At 41.7% G+C, this 20,610-nt stretch overlaps 1 protein-coding gene across 1 annotated transcript; it reads right to left on the bottom strand.

The window, feature by feature from the left end:
- Nucleotides 1-856: 856 nt before the first annotated feature.
- On the bottom strand, nt 857-2,745 carry LOC309366796 (uncharacterized protein). Its single transcript, XM_081905624.1, has 2 exons — nt 2,702-2,745; nt 857-2,422 (listed from the first exon to the last, which is right to left on the bottom strand). Exon 2 carries the CDS (start codon nt 2,415-2,417, stop codon nt 873-875), a length of 1,545 nt encoding a protein of 514 aa, XP_081761750.1. The 5' UTR covers nt 2,418-2,422; nt 2,702-2,745; the 3' UTR covers nt 857-872.
- Nucleotides 2,746-20,610: the final 17,865 nt, after the last annotated feature.

Below are 20,610 nucleotides of genomic sequence, written 5' to 3' on the forward strand. Positions count from 1 at the left end.
CATGACCAAGCCGCTTCTGGCAAAACCAGATCAGTGCATGGAAACACCGTTTACCTTCCTGCCGGAGCGGTACCTATTTATCTACTTGCACTTTGATGTGCTTTCGAACTGCTAGGTTGGCAGGAGCAGGGACTGAGCAACGGGAGCTCACCCTTTCGTGGGGATTCGAACCGCCACTTCATCCCAAAATTTAGCTACCTCCATCACATATGCTGTAATGTCACACAATTTCTCCAACACTTTGGAGAGTGGGCTGAACTAATATATGCCCAAACAAACAGGGATTAAGTGCCAATTTGGTAATATTTTAAAGGTTTTTTTTTTAAAGGGTTATCTTTGCAGGTGATATTAAGCTCAAGTTTTTTAAAATATGATTTTATGTAACATGTTATTGTTCTTGTCTTCTATATATTTGCTTCCCCAAAAAGAAAAGGTTGTCCCATGGGATGTCTTGCAGAGCACAAAGAGTGACTGGCAGAATATACAAAATGCATGATATAACCCATGGGTAGGCAAACTAAGGCCCAGGGGCCGGATCCGGCCCAATCGCCTTCTAAATCCGGCCCGCAGACAGTCCAGGAATCAGTGTGTTTTTACACAACTAGAATGTGTCCTTTTATTTCAAATGCATCTCTGGGTTATTTGTGGGGCCTGCCTGGTGTTTTTACATGAGTAGATTGTGTGCAAAATGCATCTTTGGGTTATTTGTGGGGAATAGGAATTGGTTCTTTTTTCTCCCCCCCCCCAATATATATATATATATATATATATATATATATATATATATATATATATATATATGCAGGTTTTGGTGTCCTCGGGTGTCTTCCCGTGTAAAAGTTGGGGTGTCTAGGCGACGTTTCGACGAGGTCTCACTCGTCATCTTCAGGCTGGTGCTTTCGGCTTCTTGTTACTGGAACAGAGCAGGATCTCAGTGTTTGAGTTCCTATAAATACTGTTGAGGGGGTGTGGTGTATAGCCTCCAATGTTCTGGGCAGAGAGGAAGTTCCCAGGCTAGTGTGCCTTTTCTTCTTTTGTTCCTTAATTACTTGAGGGATATCTTGAGTGATTTCTTGAGTGATATCCTGAGTACCACTTAGGTGGGTCATTAGGTGTGGATTAGTTGCTAAAGTCTTTGTGTCTTGACCTCTTGGACTTTGTGAAGAGTTTTTCTGAGAAGATGGCTGTACTGCACTTAGTTGTGCTCTGGCTTGGCTTCGTGTATAGGGGCGAGCTGTGGTTTTGTGGCCTGTGTCAGCCAGATCTGTGTAGGGATTGCAGGGGGGTGCAGCATCCGGAGGTGCCACCATGGTTTGGCTACTGGATGGTGTCTGTAATTTATCTGTGGAGAGGGTCTGGGTTTGGGTCTGGTGTGGTTGATTGGTGATGGCGTTCTGTGTGCCTCTGGATCTGGTGTCAGTTTTTGTGGGGAGGGCTAATTTCCAGATGTCTGGCAAGCGGGATGTGTCGTCACGCTTGTTCATGTTGTGAGGGTGTTTCTCTATCTCGATGGCTTCCATGATTATTCTCTTGTGGTGATGTTCCATGTTAAAGAGCAATTTGGAATCTGCAAAATTAATTTCGTGTCCTGTTTCTTTCATGTGTTGGAAAAGAGAGGAAGTTTTTTCTTCTTTTTTGACGGCATTCTTGTGTTCTGCGATACGTGCATTTATTCGTCTGTTTGTTTGTCCAATGTACGTGGCTGGGCAGACTTTGCAGGGTATTTCATAGACCCCTTGGTTTTCCAACTGGATTTTATCCTTGGGGTTTCTGAGGATATTGGCTATTTTTTGGTTGGTGCAAAAGGCTGTTTTGATATTGTGTTTATGGAGGATTTTGCTAATTTTATCTGTAGTGCCCTTGATATAAGGAAGGAGGGCCATGCCATTGTTTTCTTCTGTGTCTTGGTTTTTGGGGGGTGTTTCTTTTTGGATTAGCTTCGTAACCCTGTTTTGCTGGTATCCATTGGCAATTAACACATTTGAGAGATTCTGTAACTCAGTTGTCAAGTGGTCTTTGTCAGCCAGGCGTTTGGTTCTGGAGATGAGAGTCTTGGCTACGGAGTTTATTTGTGCAGGGTGGTGGTGTGATTGTGCATGTAAGTAGCGGTTGGTGTGTGTTTTTTTCCGGTAGATAGTGTGTCCTAGGGAGCCATCAGGTTTTTTGTAGATTAGGACGTCAAGGAAGGGAAGTTGGTTGTTGGCTTCTATTTCCATAGTGAATTGTATTTTGGGGTGTAGGCTGTTGAGATGTGTGAGGAAGCTATCCAGTTTTTCCTTCCCGTGTGGCCAAATTACAAAGGTGTCGTCAACATATCTGAGCCAAAGTTTGGGTTTGTGTTCTGACTTGTCTAAAGCATTGGTTTCAAAGTGTTCCATGTACAGGTTTGCGATGACCGGTGAGAGGGGTGATCCCATAGGTGCTCCTTCTATCTGTTTGTATCTTTGTCCATTGTGGATGAAGTACGTGTTGGTTAGGCAGTGGTTGGTCAGGTCCAAGATGTATTCGGGGGGAATACATCCTCTGCTCCAGCAAACCACCCAGAAGCAATTTACACAAAGAAGAACAGAAAGCACTCACCAACCTGAGGAAAGACAACAACATAATCATTCTCCCAGCAGACAAAGGTAATGCCACTGTGGTGATGAACACATCGGACTACCAAGCAAAACTATCAAATCTACTCCAAGATCCTACCTACCAACCTATAAAAACAGATCCCACCACCTATCTGGAAAAAACCACCAAATCCAAAATAAAAGCCTCGCCTATCAGTGAAGAAATCCAGCTAAGAATCATCCCCAGAGAAAAATCATCCAGATGCCCCAAACTCTACGGCCTCCCCAAGATACACAAAGAAGGAACACCACTCAGACCAATAGTCAGCTCCATAGGCTCACCTCTACAAAATCTCGCTAAATTTCTCGCCAAGCAACTTCAGCCCTATGCAGAATCCATCTCTTCACACGTTCCAAACTCCTTCCAGTTCATAGAAACAATAAAGAAGCAAAACCTACATCCTAATGACCTACTTGTGAGCTTCGATGTTGTATCTCTCTTCACACAAGTGCCCATTAATGAAGCCTTGACAGCCATTCAAAACAAATACAATCCCCCCGAATACATCTTGGACCTGACCAACCACTGCCTAACCAACACGTACTTCATCCACAATGGACAAAGATACAAACAGATAGAAGGAGCACCTATGGGATCACCCCTCTCACCGGTCATCGCAAACCTGTACATGGAACACTTTGAAACCAATGCTTTAGACAAGTCAGAACACAAACCCAAACTTTGGCTCAGATATGTTGACGACACCTTTGTAATTTGGCCACACGGGAAGGAAAAACTGGATAGCTTCTTCACACATCTCAACAGCCTACACCCCAAAATACAATTCACTATGGAAATAGAAGCCAACAACCAACTTCCCTTCCTTGACGTCCTAATCTACAAAAAACCTGATGGCTCCCTAGGACACACTATCTACCGGAAAAAAACACACACCAACCGCTACTTACATGCACAATCACACCACCACCCTGCACAAATAAACTCCGTAGCCAAGACTCTCATCTCCAGAACCAAACGCCTGGCTGACAAAGACCACTTGACAACTGAGTTACAGAATCTCTCAAATGTGTTAATTGCCAATGGATACCAGCAAAACAGGGTTACGAAGCTAATCCAAAAAGAAACACCCCCCAAAAACCAAGACACAGAAGAAAACAATGGCATGGCCCTCCTTCCTTATATCAAGGGCACTACAGATAAAATTAGCAAAATCCTCCATAAACACAATATCAAAACAGCCTTTTGCACCGACTTCCGGAGGCGGCGCAAAACGGCAATGGCGGTCCTCTTTACTCAGTGAAGAGGGGCTCCGCGAAAAAGGGTCGTCCGCTACGGCGAAGCGGAGACCCATTCAGATAAACCGCAGGCAGAGCGAGCCTGTGGCCGTGGGACTCGGCGGGTGCCAGAAGCCCCCCCAGAAGCGAGGAAGGGACCTCGTAAGAGACTCCGGATCGTGAACGGGGGAGCGGCGCTGTGAGTTCATCGCTCTTTTCGCGGAAGTGAAGCCGCGCTGCTGTTGCTGATGAGCGCCGACCTCTCTTCTTGAAAAATATCGAAATTGGTTGCAATCTACCCGTGAGTAAGGGGTACCAAAGAACTGATTAAGGATTAATTTAAATTTGTCTATTTCAGCTGAAAACGGGAGGCGAGTAACAGGAAGTCCGCCTTCCGGTCCTGCTAATCAGAGCAAAGCAAAAGAACCCGATGCGGGCTGAAGCGCTAAAAAGAGACTTTGAAAGAAGTAAGAAGGGGCATTAATAGACTGTGTGTTTCTAGAAATTGAAAAGAGTGAAGAAGTAAATTTTTTGGTTCATTGTGTTAGAGAATCCTCCTCCTACTGTGAAGAGATGTGGAATTGAAGGGGATAACCGAGTTATTGGACTGCCAGTGTTGTAAAGGAGTACTGTCAGGCTGCTGAAACTTTTTTCTTAACATAAACTGTTGCATTGATGGATACACTATCGCTTTAATACTGTCATTGAAACCTCTCCGTTACCTTGTGGCACTAATTTGAAACAGAACTTTCTGAAAGCCTCCTTTCTGAACTTGGGGACTTCAGTTGAAATAGGAGCTTTGATGGTGGAAAAGAAACTTTCTTTCCTATGAAAACCCCCCCTAGTGGATTTGCGGAGGCATTGAGGTCTGGGAACTGTATCCTATTGGGATTTTTTGTGGTTTAATTGTTTATACTCTGGGCTTGCCTTTCTCATGGATTGAAAGACTATTTGACCTTGAACAGCAGCTGGGGAATGAGCGGCCCAGCGAAAACAAGGGCAGCTAAAGCTAAGGAAGCTTTAGCTGAGGAAGCTAAAGAAAAGAAAAAAGATAAGAGAGCTGGGCAGCTTGTCCAAACAACCTTGATTCATCATCGTAGATCCTCGGTGCCAACTGTGCTGACGGCGCAGGAGGAAGAAGTTGAAACGCCTGCTACAGAAGAAATGGCAGCTGGAGGAACTGATCCAGTCTTGAAACAAATTTTGGAACAACTGGCACTTCTGAATAAGAAGGTGGACGATCAGTCATCTAAAATTGATAGAGCTACATCTACTATTAGCAAGTTAACAGATCAGGTTTCGCAGCACACTCAGGCTATTGAGAAACTGCAAGGAGCTACGGCGGAGAACTACAAACTAGCTGCGGAAGCCAATCAAAAAGCTGAGCAAGCGTGCAAGAAGGTGGAAGAGATCAAAGGGGAAGTAAGACCTTTGAAAAGACAGGTAGGAGAACAGCAAGCCTACCTGTCAATGGTGGAACTGAAAAGTAAGGAATGTAATCTTAGGCTGAGGGCTGTCCCAGAGTTGGAACAGGGCAACCTAGAGAAATTCTTGACGGAGTTGTTTTCTAAATTTTGGGGGGTTGAAGAAGATAAAGATTTCAGGATTGTGACGGCCTTCAGACTGGGAAGATCGGTTAAGAAAGATAAGTCCAGAGACTGTTTGGTTTGTTTGAGAACAAGAGAGGAAAGAGACAAGATATTAGGCCAACATTTTAAAAAATCCCTGGAAGTTGAAGGCAAAAGGGCAGAAATTTATAGAGACATTCCTAAATATTTGTTGGACCTTAGAGCCACATACACAGACTTGGCCAAATTGTTAAGATACAACGCAATCCCTTATAGGTGGGAATTTCCTCAAGGTCTGTCATTCACCTATAGAGGAAAGAAGGTAAGAATTAAAACACCAGAAGACCACCAGAAGTTCCTACACGACAACGAGGAGGACCTCCAAAAGAGAGCTGCAGATTCCTGGCCTCCACCACCGGGATTACCACCAGGATCCATACCATCTGGAGGCGGCCCGGCACCACAGCTTCCGGAAAAGGACGACAAATTAGATACCCAACTGTGATACCCAAGAAGTAGGCCGGGATGTCTCTACAGCTTCTTAGTTGGAATATAAATGGCGGGAATTCTCCAGAAAAACGCAGAAAAGTATTTCATATTTTGAAAAAAGAACAATTGGACATTATTTGCCTGCAAGAAACGCATGTGACAAGACTCCACAGAAAAGTGTTAATCAATAAAAGGTTAGGCCAAGAATTTATTTCATCGGATAAAGTTAAGAAAAGAGGAGTGGTGATTTATGCAAAGGAGAACTTGTCCCCAAAATTTGTATTTAAAGATGAACAGGGCAGAATTTTGGCAATTGAAATCCAGACACAAGGAGAAAAGTTTTTAATTCTAGGAATCTACGCCCCAAATGATGGAAAATCGGAATTTTTTAAGAAGCTGCACGAGATTATGCTGGACTATTTGGACTATAACAACATTATCATGTTGGGAGATATGAACGGTGTCGCCTCAGTGAATATGGATAAGTCACAAAGTGCTAATATAACGAAAGATGGCAGACTACCAAAAACCTTTTTTGAAATGACTGACAATTTGGATTTGATTGACATATGGAGGATCAAGAACCCTCTAGGGAAAGAAGGAACTTTTTTTTCTGAGGCCCATATGACATGGACGCGAATCGACCAAATATGGATAACTAGAGGGCTGGCACCTAAGACCAGAAAAGTGGAAATCTGCCCAAAAACCTGCTCCGACCACAACGCCTTGAGAATGGAATTGAGACTAAATACAACCGGATCGTTCAGATGGAGAATGAATGACGCTTTGTTAAGAGATCAGGAGATTGTTAAGAAGGCCCAAAAAGTTTTAAAGGACTATTTTGAAATAAACTTAAAGACAAATGTGGAAATAAGAATAATCTGGGACGCAAGCAAAGCAGTTATAAGAGGGTTTCTAATACAACAGAACACGATTAAAAAAAGACTCTGGAATGAAAAGAAGGAGAAGATCTTGGAGAAAATAAGAGAAGGAGAGAGAAAACTGAGATCCAGGCCTAAATCAAAGGAAGTATTGAGAGAAGTGAAGTTTTTCCAGGCAAAATATTCGAAACTGATAAATCAAGAGGTGGAATGGAAAATTAAACAAATGAAACAAAGATCCTTTGAATCTGCTAACAAATGTGGAAAATTGTTGGCTTGGCAGTTGAAAAAGAGACAAAAACTTAACACAGTTACAAATCTAGAGATTGAAGGGAGAATGGTTCAGAAACCCGACGAAATTAGAAAGTCCTTCCAGAGATATTTCAAAGAACTTTATTCTCAAAGGCCACAAAAAAGCTCAGAGGTGGACCAATTTGTTATAACTAATGGATTACAAAAAATACCCCAGGAAATGAGAGCAATCCTGAACTGTAATATTACAACTCAAGAAATTGAATGCGCCATTCAGAACCTTCAACTGGGCAAATCTCCGGGACCTGATGGGCTTACTTCCAAATATTATAAGGTACTGAAGGATTCATTGATACAACCATTGCTGGAAGTTTGCAACCAGATTATGGAGGGGAGGAAGGCACCGGAAACGTGGAAAGAAGCTTTCATCACGTTGATCCCAAAACTAGAATCTGAAAAAACTCAACTTAAAAACTACCGTCCTATCTCACTCCTAAATGTGGATTACAAAATTTTTGCAGACATTTTGGCAAGTAGGTTTAAGAAAGTCTTAAATGAAGTGATTCATAAGGACCAAGCAGGCTTTCTCCCTGGGAGGCATTTATTTGGCAACACAAGAAACATCATTGACATTTTGGAGTTTTTACAGATTAATTCAAACACAAGAGCGGTGTTGATTTTTATTGATGCGGAGAAGGCCTTTGACAACATTTCTTGGCTGTTTATGAAGAAAAATTTGGAAAGGATGGGAGTAGGGCGGGGGTTTGAAAATGGAATAGAAGCAATTTATTCAGAACAAAAAGCTAAATTGATAGTAAACAACGTGGTGACAGAGGAGTTCAAAATTGAAAAAGGGACACGACAGGGGTGCCCTCTATCTCCTCTGTTGTTTATTTCAGTCCTGGAGGTGCTATTGAACATGATTAGAAATGACCGGTTGACACAGGGAATTGTGGTCGGAGAGAAACAATATAAACTGAAAGCTTTTGCAGATGACTTGGTATTAACATTACAGGAGCCAGCCTCTAGTACTAAAAGAGTGTTAGAATTAATTTCTGACTTTGGTCGGGTGGCGGGATTCAAGCTGAATAAACAAAAAACTAAAGTTTTAGCAAAAAACTTGACAACTACTGAAATAGAGGAGTTCAGAAAAGAAACAGAACTAAATGTGGTCAAAAAAGTAAAGTACCTAGGGGTCCATTTGACCTCCAAAAATTTGAATTTATTTAAGGACAACTATGAGAAATGTTGGTCAGAGATCAAAAGAGATCTGGAAATATGGTCAAGATCAAAACTTTCCTTGCTGGGCAGAATAGCTGCTATAAAGATGAATGTATTGCCGAAAATGCTATTTTTGTTTCAGGCCCTCCAGATCGTGGATAAGGTGGAATGTTTTGGAAAATGGCAGAGGGATTTATCTAAATTTGTCTGGCAGGGCAAAAAGCCCCGAATAAAGTTTAAAATACTAACAGATGCGAAAGAAAGAGGGGGGTTTGCCCTGCCGGACTTGAGGTTATATTATGAAGCTGCAGCCCTCTGCTGGTTGAAGGATTGGATTTTATTGGAGAACACCGATGTCCTTGACCTGGAGGGATTTGATAATGCTTTTGGGTGGCATGCATATTTGTGGTATGACAAGGTTAAAGTTCATAAATTGTTCAAAAACCATATTGTCAGAAGGGCAATTTTCATGGTCTGGTCAAAATATAAAGACTTATTGGAGAGTAAAACTCCGAGGTGGCTCTCACCGATGGAGGCCAAAGCACGTAAAAGACTCAATATGGAGGCCCACTGGCCTAAATATTGGGAAATAATTGAAAAAATTGGAGATAAATGGAGGTTACAGAGTATGGAAAAGTTAAAAAACAAGGTGCGAGATTGGTTGCATTATGCTCAAATCCAGGAAGTTTTTAAAGCAGACAAAAAAGTGGGTTTTCAGGAGGAAAAATCGAAACTAGAAACAGAGTTGCTTGAGCCAAAATCTAAGCTAATTTCGAGAATGTATAACTTGCTGCTTAAATGGAACACACAGGATGAGATTGTCAAATCCTCTATGATAAAGTGGGCACAGGACTTGGGGCATAACATTATGTTTGAAGACTGGGAAAGGTTATGGAACACCGGAATGAAATTCACGGCATGTACTGCCTTGAAGGAAAACATTATGAAAATGATATACCGGTGGTACATGACCCCAGTCAAGCTTGCAAAGATATATCACCTGTCCGATAATAAATGTTGGAAATGTAAGGAAGAGGAAGGGACATTTTTACACCTCTGGTGGACCTGCCCGAAAGTGAAGGCCTTCTGGGAAATGATACATAATGAACTAAAAAAGGTGCTGAGATTCACCTTACCTAAGAAACCGGAGGCCTTCCTTTTGGGCATGGTAGACCAGAGGATGGTCAAGAAAGATAGAACTTTCTTTATGTACGCTACTACAGCAGCGAGGATTTTGTTGGCAAAGCACTGGAAGACACAAAATCTACCCACATTGGAAGAATGGCAGACGCAGCTGATGGACTATATGGAGTTGGCTGAAATGACTGGCAGAATTCGAGACTCGGGAGAAGAAGAAACGGAGGAAGTATGGGAAAATTTTAAGGATTATTTGAAAAAGCATTATAAGTTGTATGAATGTTAAAAAATGCTCCTTTCTAGGAAGGTATAGCTTCAGTATCGGCAAATTTCTGAATTGATAAATAAGACACTATAAGACAGAAGTGAGATAATGAAATATTTTTATTGTGTGGAAATTAAAAATTAATGCAATTGTACTGAAATGTTTACATCAGATAACACGATAAAATGGAAGATATATTGTTATGCATAAAATAAGTTAACAAATTGCTGAGGTTTTGGTTACACAGGGAATGCAGTGCTCGGGAGATGGGGGGAGTCCATTGGATCTATGGAAGTATGTATTTGAAAGTGGAAATTTGTTTATTAAAAACCTAATAAAATATTTATAAAAAAAACAACAAAACAGCCTTTTGCACCAACCAAAAAATAGCCAATATCCTCAGAAACCCCAAGGATAAAATCCAGTTGGAAAATCAAGGGGTCTATGAAATACCCTGCAAAGTCTGCCCAGCCACGTACATTGGACAAACAAACAGACGAATAAATGCACGTATCGCAGAACACAAGAATGCCGTCAAAAAAGAAGAAAAAACTTCCTCTCTTTTCCAACACATGAAAGAAACAGGACACGAAATTAATTTTGCAGATTCCAAATTGCTCTTTAACATGGAACATCACCACAAGAGAATAATCATGGAAGCCATCGAGATAGAGAAACACCCTCACAACATGAACAAGCGTGACGACACATCCCGCTTGCCAGACATCTGGAAATTAGCCCTCCCCACAAAAACTGACACCAGATCCAGAGGCACACAGAACGCCATCACCAATCAACCACACCAGACCCAAACCCAGACCCTCTCCACAGATAAATTACAGACACCATCCAGTAGCCAAACCATGGTGGCACCTCCGGATGCTGCACCCCCCTGCAATCCCTACACAGATCTGGCTGACACAGGCCACAAAACCACAGCTCGCCCCTATACACGAAGCCAAGCCAGAGCACAACTAAGTGCAGTACAGCCATCTTCTCAGAAAAACTCTTCACAAAGTCCAAGAGGTCAAGACACAAAGACTTTAGCAACTAATCCACACCTAATGACCCACCTAAGTGGTACTCAGGATATCACTCAAGAAATCACTCAAGATATCCCTCAAGTAATTAAGGAACAAAAGAAGAAAAGGCACACTAGCCTGGGAACTTCCTCTCTGCCCAGAACATTGGAGGCTATACACCACACCCCCTCAACAGTATTTATAGGAACTCAAACACTGAGATCCTGCTCTGTTCCAGTAACAAGAAGCCGAAAGCACCAGCCTGAAGATGACGAGTGAGACCTCGTCGAAACGTCGCCTAGACACCCCAACTTTTACACGGGAAGACACCCGAGGACACCAAAACCTGCATTCCTGTACCCGTGAAAATCTACGAAAGCAAATATATATATATATATATATATATATATATATATATATATATATATATATATAGTGTTATGTACTGAAGTTCTTACCCTGGGCCAGCAGGGGGATACTGTAGATATTTATGCAAATAAGGGATCGAAAGTGATGTTCAGTGATTGGATAGTTTTAGAAAGTTGTTACAGTTGCGTTGTACTGGAGCTCTATATAAGCAGGCTGACTGAACCCTTCAGTTCAGTTCTGTTCTGGCCTGTGAATAAACAAGAGCTGTTTGAAGAATCGCTGTGTTGTCTGATATGTTCACCCACAACTTAACATATAGTCCGGCCCCCCACAAGTCTGAAGGACAGTGGACCGGCCCCCTGCTGAAAAAGTTTGCTGACCCCTGATATAACCAAAGGTATTAGTCTGCTCTCTGAAGACCTCTTGTTTGTTTCTCTGGTTGGGTCTAATTCTTGCCTCATTGTGGCTATCTCAGTCCAATGCAATCCTGCACACCTGGAAGTAAGTCTCATTGAGCTCCTCGAGAGTGTATCCCACTGAATTCACTGGAATTTACTTCTGAATAAACCTAAATAGCATTAGCCTGCATAGCTGTAATACCCAGTTCAGCCCGAGCAAAGCTTCGTGTTGAAACAGCAGAAACACAGTGTTAAATCCCATCTCTAACAGAAGAGCAGGATTCTAGCAGACATTCTCACTCCCAGTCTGTCTCTACACAATATTGTAGCTATTAACAAGCTCTGGGTTCATGTCTGAAATCCAAGAATATTTCCCTGTCTCCTTTGAGACAGTGAGAATTTTCTGCCCCATTTCCTTCCCTTCTGAAAAGCGATGCTACGAATATGCCCAAACATTACAAAAAAAGGCACATATTTCTCAGTGCATCATTGAAAGGGGAGGGGCTTGCACCATTTGATAGGAAAAGAGATTCTTTGACATGTAGATGCTTTGAGGAAAGTATACACAACCCTTAGAAGTAGTGAAATCTGTGATACCTGTGAATACAGTAGTCTTTTATGTTTGTCATGATGCGCAGCTTTATTTCCATAATATTCCAGAGCTCAGAGAGAAATGACAGATGGATTATCTATTCCCTCTAGCCAATAGAAGGATTCTCTCTTTTTGCAGAGCCTCATTATGCCATTTAAATGACACTTCAAAAGACAGTGAATACTAGACTAAAAATTAATTTTGCATTCAAAGCCTTCTTTGGATCAGTAGTGACAGATTTAGCTGTTGCAACCATGTTCATGGAATTGGTATGTAGGATCTTAGAAAATAGGGATGGTGGACAGTGGCTTCCCAGATTTTCCCAGATGTAGGACTAAGGGTAAAGGTAAAGGGATCCCTGACCATTAGGTCCAGTCGTGACTGACTCTGGGCTTGCGGCGATCATCTCACTTTATTGGCCGAGGGAGCCGGCGTACAGCTTCTGGGTCATGTGGCCAGCATGACTAAGCCACTTCTGGTGAACCAGATCAGCACACAGAAATTCCATTTACCTTCCCGTCGGAGCGGTACCTATTTATCTACTTGCACTTTGACGTGCTTTTGAACTGCTAGGTTGGCAGGAGCAGGGACCAAGCAACGGGAGCTCACCCTGTCACGGGGATTCGAACTGCTTACCTTCTGATCGGCAAGTCCTAGGCTCTGTGGTTTAACCCACAGCGCCACCCGCACCCCTTTTGTTGGACTACAACTCCCATAAATCTCTTACATTGTCCACGTTGGCTGAGCCTGTTGGCTTCCCTAACTCCCAGTAAATTAGCAAAAATGTATAAGACAAGATCAAATCTCTGTTGGAAATGTAAGGAAAAAGATTGTACCTTTTATCATATGTGGTAGACATGTAAGGTAATGAAAGCATTTTGGGAAACGATATATAATGAACTGGAAAAAAGAGAGATTAAAATTACTTTTATTAAAAAACAAACAAACCTGAAGTTTTCCTTTTAGGAGTTATAGGTACTGAAATCCCAAAGGAACAGAAAATACTTTTTATGTATGCAACGACAGCTGCACGGATTTTACTAGCCCAGAGTTGGAAAGATGACAAAGTCCCGATTAGAGAAGAATAGCAGACTAAGTTGATGGACTATGCCAAAATGGCAAAAACTGACTGGGAAACTCAGAAACCAAGATGATCAAAACTAAGGAATAGGGTAAATATTTAATTTACCCTAAAAACCACTGTAAACAGTTAAAAGCTTTAGCGGGATTTTAATAATACTCGTAATGTAACAGATACTATGATTAAAACGGAAACATAAAATTGTAGATTATTTTAAAAGATGCAGTAAGAAAACTATAATACAGTGGTACCTCGGGTTATGAACTTAATTCATTCTGGAGGTCCGTTATTAACCCGAAACCATTCTTAATCAGAGGCGCGCTTTCACTAATGGGGCCTCCCACTGCCGCCGCACTGCCAGCACGCAATTTCTACTCTCATCCTGGGGCAAAGTTCGCAACCCAGAGCAACTACTTCCGGGTTAGCGGAGTTTATAACCCGAAGTGTTTGTAACCCAAAGCATTTGTAACCCAAGGTACCACTGTAATAAGACCGACAAAGGGGAGGTGGGAAGTCAAGGGGATTCAAGGCAATCCTGTATGTGGATAATAAGATGTGTTATGAATGTGAACTTTAATATGGAAAATCAAATAAAAATTCTTTTTTAAAAAGAGAGAGAGACTGTTGGGTTCCCTTGACCCCCACCCAAGCCATTTTGGGGCATGAGGAGTACATGTCAGGAAGAAAGTGAGGGAACGTTCTGTTGCACTAGCAGAAGTCCCCATCAACCTGGGTGCAGGTGCCTTCAGGAATGGTCAAATCACTGCCTCTTTTACAGAGATCAGGACTCTGGTCATTCGGTTATCCAGCTGGCATCTGTCAAACTGTCTGGTTCAATGTGCATCCACTTTTGATGCCAAGTTCTGAACGATTTATTTGAAACCAGCCCAAACCCTTTCAAATCAATGGTTTGTATTTTCTGTCGCAAGATCTGATGGATTGCAAGGGACCTATTTGGGAAATATGTAATTTATCCACAGGCATCCAGGGAAATGGTTGTGCAAACAAAAGGACAGATGGAAATTAAAAATAAATAAATCTGAAGACATTTTAGCCTGCATTTTTTTTAGTTTGCACAACCATTTCCCTGGATGTTTATAGATAAATAGACATCTTGTTACCTAAAGGCTAAGCTCTCTGGCCCTCAAGAATTCACAAGGAAGTTTGTCTTCTCCCCCTTTCACCTTGGAATAGACAAAATCTGGCTTTTTTGGTTTGTTACTTGTGCTTCATTTCCTTCTTAACTGCTCAGGCATATTACCTAGGCTGCTTCCACCAGTGTTATTTATTTACTTTCTGATCTCATTTGTCATTAACGAAGTCAGCACTCCATGTGTCTATCTGGTTCCTACCACCATCCCATCTTCAAAATTGGCATTGTGTTTTCCCTTCCTTGGCCTCTTTGGGCTCACTCTCACATAAAACTGACTTTTTCCACCTTTCCCACCCTCATAGGTAAAGGTAAAGAGACCCCTGACCATTAGGTCCAGTTGTGACCAACTCTGGGGTTGCGGCGCTCATCTCGCTTTATTGGCTGAGGGAGCCAGCATACAGCTTCCGGGTCATGTGGCCAGCATGACTAAGTCGCTTCTGGCAAACCAGAGCAGCATATGGAAACGCCATTTACCTTCCCGCCGGAGCGGTACCTATTTATCTACTTGTACTTTGACATGCTTTTGAACTGCTAGGTTGGCAGGAGCAGGGACTGAGCAACGGGAGCTCACCCCATCGCGGGGATTCGAACCACCGACCTTCTTATCGGCAAGTCCTAGGCTCTGTGGTTTAACCCACGGCGCCACCCACGTCCCTAGCTCTAATCAAATTGGTCCAAACTGAATGTTACCTCTGTAATTAATTGATGTCTATAATAAGCCACATATTTGCTAGACAGCTCAGTTTTTAAAGCGATGCTCTGTGGACCTTGGTTAAACATGTTGAGATGAGGGGGGAAATTCAGTTCAGCTTCCATTTTAAAACTTACCTAATTTTCACTTCCTGGAATGACACACTTCCCAAAACCACGGCTGACTTTAGAGATTTGCACCTCTGTAAATGTTGCTGTGCACTTCTGCAATAATGTATGCACAAATGTAGATACTGGGTGAAAGTTTGCATACAAATGGTTATAGTGAAAATAATGTACAAATACATTGCCTTAGGGAACATTCTCACAAAAATGTGTATATTAAGGGGAATTGCGTAAAAAAATGGGTAAGAGGAAAATGCATGAAAGTGCTGATGGACTTTCATAAGGATTTTTTTAAAAAAAATATGCACACAAACAACTAAAGTCGGGGGGAAAAGAAAAACCAAGAGAAATTGACGTTGACAGATTTGTCCATCTCTACAACAATGGGACGCGGGTGGCGCTGTGGGTAAAACCTCAGCGCCTAGGACTTGCCGATCGTCAGGTCGGCGGTTTGAATCCCCGCGGTGGGGTGCGCTCCCGTTGCTCGGTCCCAGCGCCTGCCAACCTAGCAGTTCGAAAGCACCCCTGGGTGCAAGTAGATAAATAGGGACCGCTTACTAGCGGGAAGGTAAACGGCGTTTCCGTGTGCTGCACTGGCTTGCCAGATGCAGCTTGTCACGCTGGCCACGTGACCCGGAAGTGTCTGTGGACAGCGCTGGCTCCCGGGCTGTAGAGTGAGATGAGTGCACAACCCTAGAGTTTGTCAAGACTGGCCCGTACGGGCAGGGGTACCTTTACCTTTACCTTTTTTACAACAATGGCTAGACAGATAGGTATACCAATAATTGTGAACACATTTTCAATACTTTCATTGTATCCTATCCAATGAACTAGTGCAGTTTTTTAAAAAAATAATAATAATTGTATGTATGGATGTGGGTGTTTTCATTGAATGAGTCAATAGGGAACTGACTTAAAAGTGCTCTAGAAATCACATTACAGCCACCTTGTAAATCTTCTTTAATCAGAAGCTGATTAACTGGGCAGCAGAAATGGATATTGCTAATTTTCAAAATGGACATTTCCTTTTGACTTCCCCTTTGTTCTGTATGAGGACAGATGTGCCTTTTAATCCAAACAATAGGGGCGAAATTCACTAAGCTCAAGCGTTCAAAGTTCAAGAGAACAAACACAATATTGGATGGAAATTAAATTGCTTTTGTCCACCAGCATATTCTGCCGCTATAAAAACATGTCAGAAAGATTTGGTAGCTTCAGCTCTAGAAAAGCTTGCGTGCAAACGGGAATGAAAGGCGGAGAGAGTGAAAAGAGCAGGTAAAGCAAATAGTCTGCTTTTGATATTAGAGATTATTCTTGCAAACATTATTCTCTCTCGGTACTAATGGCTGAGCATGCCCATGCCTGTTGCTGATATCTTAGCGCCAGGGTTCTTTTGGCATGTTTCACAGGGGTGTGCCATTTCTGTGCTGTCTTTTTATAATTGCACCTTCTTGGGAAAGGCTTGAAGATATCATGGCAAGAACAATGCATTATTATTTACAGAGACCCATCATATTGTAAAACTCCTCTTGCAGATGATCAGAGCAACACTCCACTCAAAACAAGAATGCATTCCAGCCTAACATTGATGACCGACTAGCAGAACTATTAGATATTCCTGGACTGTTGGGTTTTGTTTGTTTAATTATACTTTAAATTAATACATTTCATCAGTTTTACAATCAATTTAACATTGCAAAACTTGACTTCCTTCCACCTCTTTCTGCGGTTCTTTAAATTATTTTTTCATATCTTCTGCATATCCACATTAACTTAATTTGCTCATTTATTGCATCTTCCTTAAATATATACTCTTATAAAACTGCAGGTTATTACAATAATCCTGCCAATGTTTTTATCTGTTTGCAAAATATCTGTAAATATTCCATTAACCATTTCCACTCTTTTATAAAAAGTTTGTTATCTTGATTTCTTATTCTTCTGATAAGTTTTGCCATTTCTGCATATTCCATGTTTTTGTATCCATTCTTCCTTTGCTGGGACTTCTGCTTCTTTCCTCTTTGGGGCAAGTAGCATTCTTGCTGCTGTAGTCGCATACATGAATAAATTTCTATATAATTTAGGTAGTTCTGTCCCTATAATTTCCAAAAGAAAAGCTTCTGGTTGTTGGTTTTTTTTACAAAAAGTTATTTTGAGCATCCTTTTCAATTTATTGTATATCATTTCCCAGTAAGCTTTAACCTTACTACAAGACCACCACATATGATAAAAACAACCTTCTTTCTCTTTGCATTTTCAGCACTTGTTTGATTTAGATCTTTTTTTCTAGTTTACTCAGTGTTAGATACCAACGATATATTATTTTCATATAATTTCCTCTTAAACCATAACAGGCTGTAAATTTTATATCCATATTCCACAATCATTCCCATGCTTCCATATCTGTATTATGACCAATATCTATTGCCCAGTGTATAATTGAGGATTTTCCTAGATATTATTATGCTTGATTACCTAGTTCCTCCCAAGGTGAGGGGAAGTGGACATAGGTAAGTCTGGCTGGACAGCTTACTCTATGGTATTAACCCCTTCATGCACTAATTAGACTGTTGCATGTTGGCTATATGAGGACGGTTACCTCACAGGGATAACCATCTTCCCTGATCATTGACCATTATCATAACTTCCGTCTTGCCTGATCATTGACTGTGCTGGCTGGAGCTGATGGAAGTCAGAGTACAACTATACCAGGAAAGTCATAGGTTCTCCCAACCTTAAGTAGGGATTCCTTATTTGGATATTTGTTGTTGTTTAGTCATTTAGTCTTGTCTAACTCTTCATGACCCCATGGACCAGAGCACGCCAGGCACTCCTATCTTCCACAGCCTCCCACAGTTTGGTTAAACTCATATTGGTAGCTTCGAGAACACTGTCCAACCATCTCGTCCTCTGTCGTCCCCTTCTCCTTGTGCCCTCCATCTTTCCCAACATCAGGGTCTTTTCCAGGGAGTCTTCTCTTCTCATGAGATGGCCAAAGTATTGGAGCCTCAGCTTCACGATCTGTCCTTCCAGTGAGCTATTTGGATATAGCCCCATGTTAAAATCTCACTGCAGGTGATCTCAATTCGTCCCCTCTCCCAATACTAACCTCCTTTGAGGAATGTGTCGGGAGGAGAAAATGACAAAGGGACATTTTCTTTTCTTTTGAGATGAAGAAGGGGTTTTATCCATGCGGATTTTTTCCATCTCTACCACATCAAATCACTTCGAGTAGCAAGAAGATGTTTCGACTTGGCATAGGCAGGAGGTTGAGCTTCTCAGTTCCCAGAACAGTTTTTATAAAGCCTCTGTTGAACTGAGTATCTTGACTTCCTTCTTTTGTCTTTTTACATAATTTTCTACTCAGAGGAAGCTGGCATGTATTCAGAGGCAGAGCATAGGATCTTGAGGGAAAGTATAAGGGGGAGTTGTGAACAGAAAGCCTAAAATAATTTTGGGGGTGGGTGGGAGTGAGTTATAATAACAGGGTGGCCCATCACACTGGGTACCTGCCTCAGTCAATGCATGTCGTTGTAAGAATGGGCTTCAAGACAAGACCCATTTATCATAGAATTGTAGTGGAAAAAATCTATCACGGTGTTGTTGGTTGAAATGGGTACTGAAACAGTTTTTAATATTTGACTTGATTTTCATCCGATTAGGCTGGTCTGGGTGATGTTATTGTTGATTTAATATTCTTTGATTCTATAGCATTATGACACATAGGACCTTAAATATTTATACAGATATTTAAAATGGAAAAAAAGAATAAGACAATATCAATAGCTACTGTACTGATATGCTGCGGCTCTTATTATGATTTTACTGTAATTTTAGACTGTCTTTCTAAAATTGTTGTAGCCCCCGCTCCAACATTTGGGTGAAGGGTTTTTTAAAAAACAACAACCAAAGAAACAAAAAATAATTAATTTTTAGTTTTGAGCAGCAACAGGTGAAAATAGGGACAAACATCTCAAGAAGTGAATATTGACAGTTGACCTTCCTCTTGGAGATGGAGGGGTGGAAGCAAAGAAAGGAATAAAGCAAATATCCCAGGAAATCAATTTCAACCCTTTTAGCACCTTGGACAACATCATTATCTGCTTTCAGAGATAATCATTCTGCAGAGAGTCCTCATCAGAGAGTAAAATGGTTAAGGCTCCCACTCCTGTGTACACATTGCATAATTCTCATTGAGCCCAGCAGGACTTACTTCTGAGTAAATATGCAATAGAGTTGCACTGCATTGGGGACACTTTTTATGGCTAGGAATTCATCAGTCGGTCAATGCAGCAAAGCAAGTGATTCACTGCTGCTGTTTGGTAGTTTGAACTTAGAGCATATACTTTCAATGTGATTGCATCTGAATTTCCCAGCAAGAGGAGGGATTGCTTACAGAACCCCTGCAAAGAAAAGGATGCTATGACTGTTATAGCTATGAATCCTCAAATGCTTGGCCAACTGTGCTGACAAAGTGGTAGGTGGTGAACGACTCAGTCACATAAGGCACTTGCTATACCAAAATATATTTAACATACAGTTGCCAAAAGGAACGCAGGTGGCAGGTCTAAACCACAGAGCCTCTTGAACTTGCCAATTGGAAGGTCGGCAGTTCAAATCCCCATCACGGGGTGAGCACACGTTGCTCTTTCCCAGCTCCTACCAACCTAGCAGTTTGAAAGCACACCAGTGCAAGTAGATAAATAGGTACCGCTGCGGCGGAAAGGTAAATGGCGTTCATGGTGTTCTGTTGCGCCAGAAGCTTATGACCCAGAAAGCTGTCTGACAAATGCCAGCTCCCTCAGCTTGAAAGCGAGATGAGCGCTGCAACCCCATAGTCACCTTTGACTGGACTTAGCCATCCAGGGGTCCTTTACATTTACAGTTGCCAGCCTGACAGATCTTTTACTGGGTGTCAAAATAACTGGCCCCAGATACCCCTTTGATTGAGATCACTGTTATCACAGAAATATTATTTCAATTAATTAAGTAAGTTTGAAGGGGAGGTTTCAGGTGTGCAGTACTCAAAAGTGATTATTTCACGTTTGTCTGAAAGAATTCCTGATTGCAAGAGCGAGATCAGGGCTTTCATTTTGGACTAGAATGAAGCTCAACCTTGCAGACAACTTTAGATGTGCTTTCTACCAAGGCTCAACTTTCTACCATATCAAATGAACAGTGATGTTAAAGTAGGGCAGATGAAGGATAGACGGACCCTGAACAGATCTTGCATGTGGACTGTTTAAACTGCAGGATGGGCTGACAAAATGGAGAAGTGAGTCCCTTAGCAGCTAAATGTGTACAGGAAAACTTGACCCCCCAACCTCAAAAGTTGGGAACTCTAGATATAATTATATAACCTTTATAACTCATGTTGGTGTTCCATAGTGTACACTTGGAAGAGGGCATCCCTTTCAGTGACAGTGGTACCTAAGTATCCTTTGCACTGCTTGTGTACAGATGGAAGAAGAGGTTCGTTGATAAAGCATGCTCAAATTACAATATTTCATTC

This window comes from Podarcis melisellensis (assembly GCF_964234715.1).
Source record: "Podarcis melisellensis genome assembly, chromosome: 3".
NCBI lineage: Eukaryota > Metazoa > Chordata > Lepidosauria > Squamata > Lacertidae > Podarcis > Podarcis melisellensis.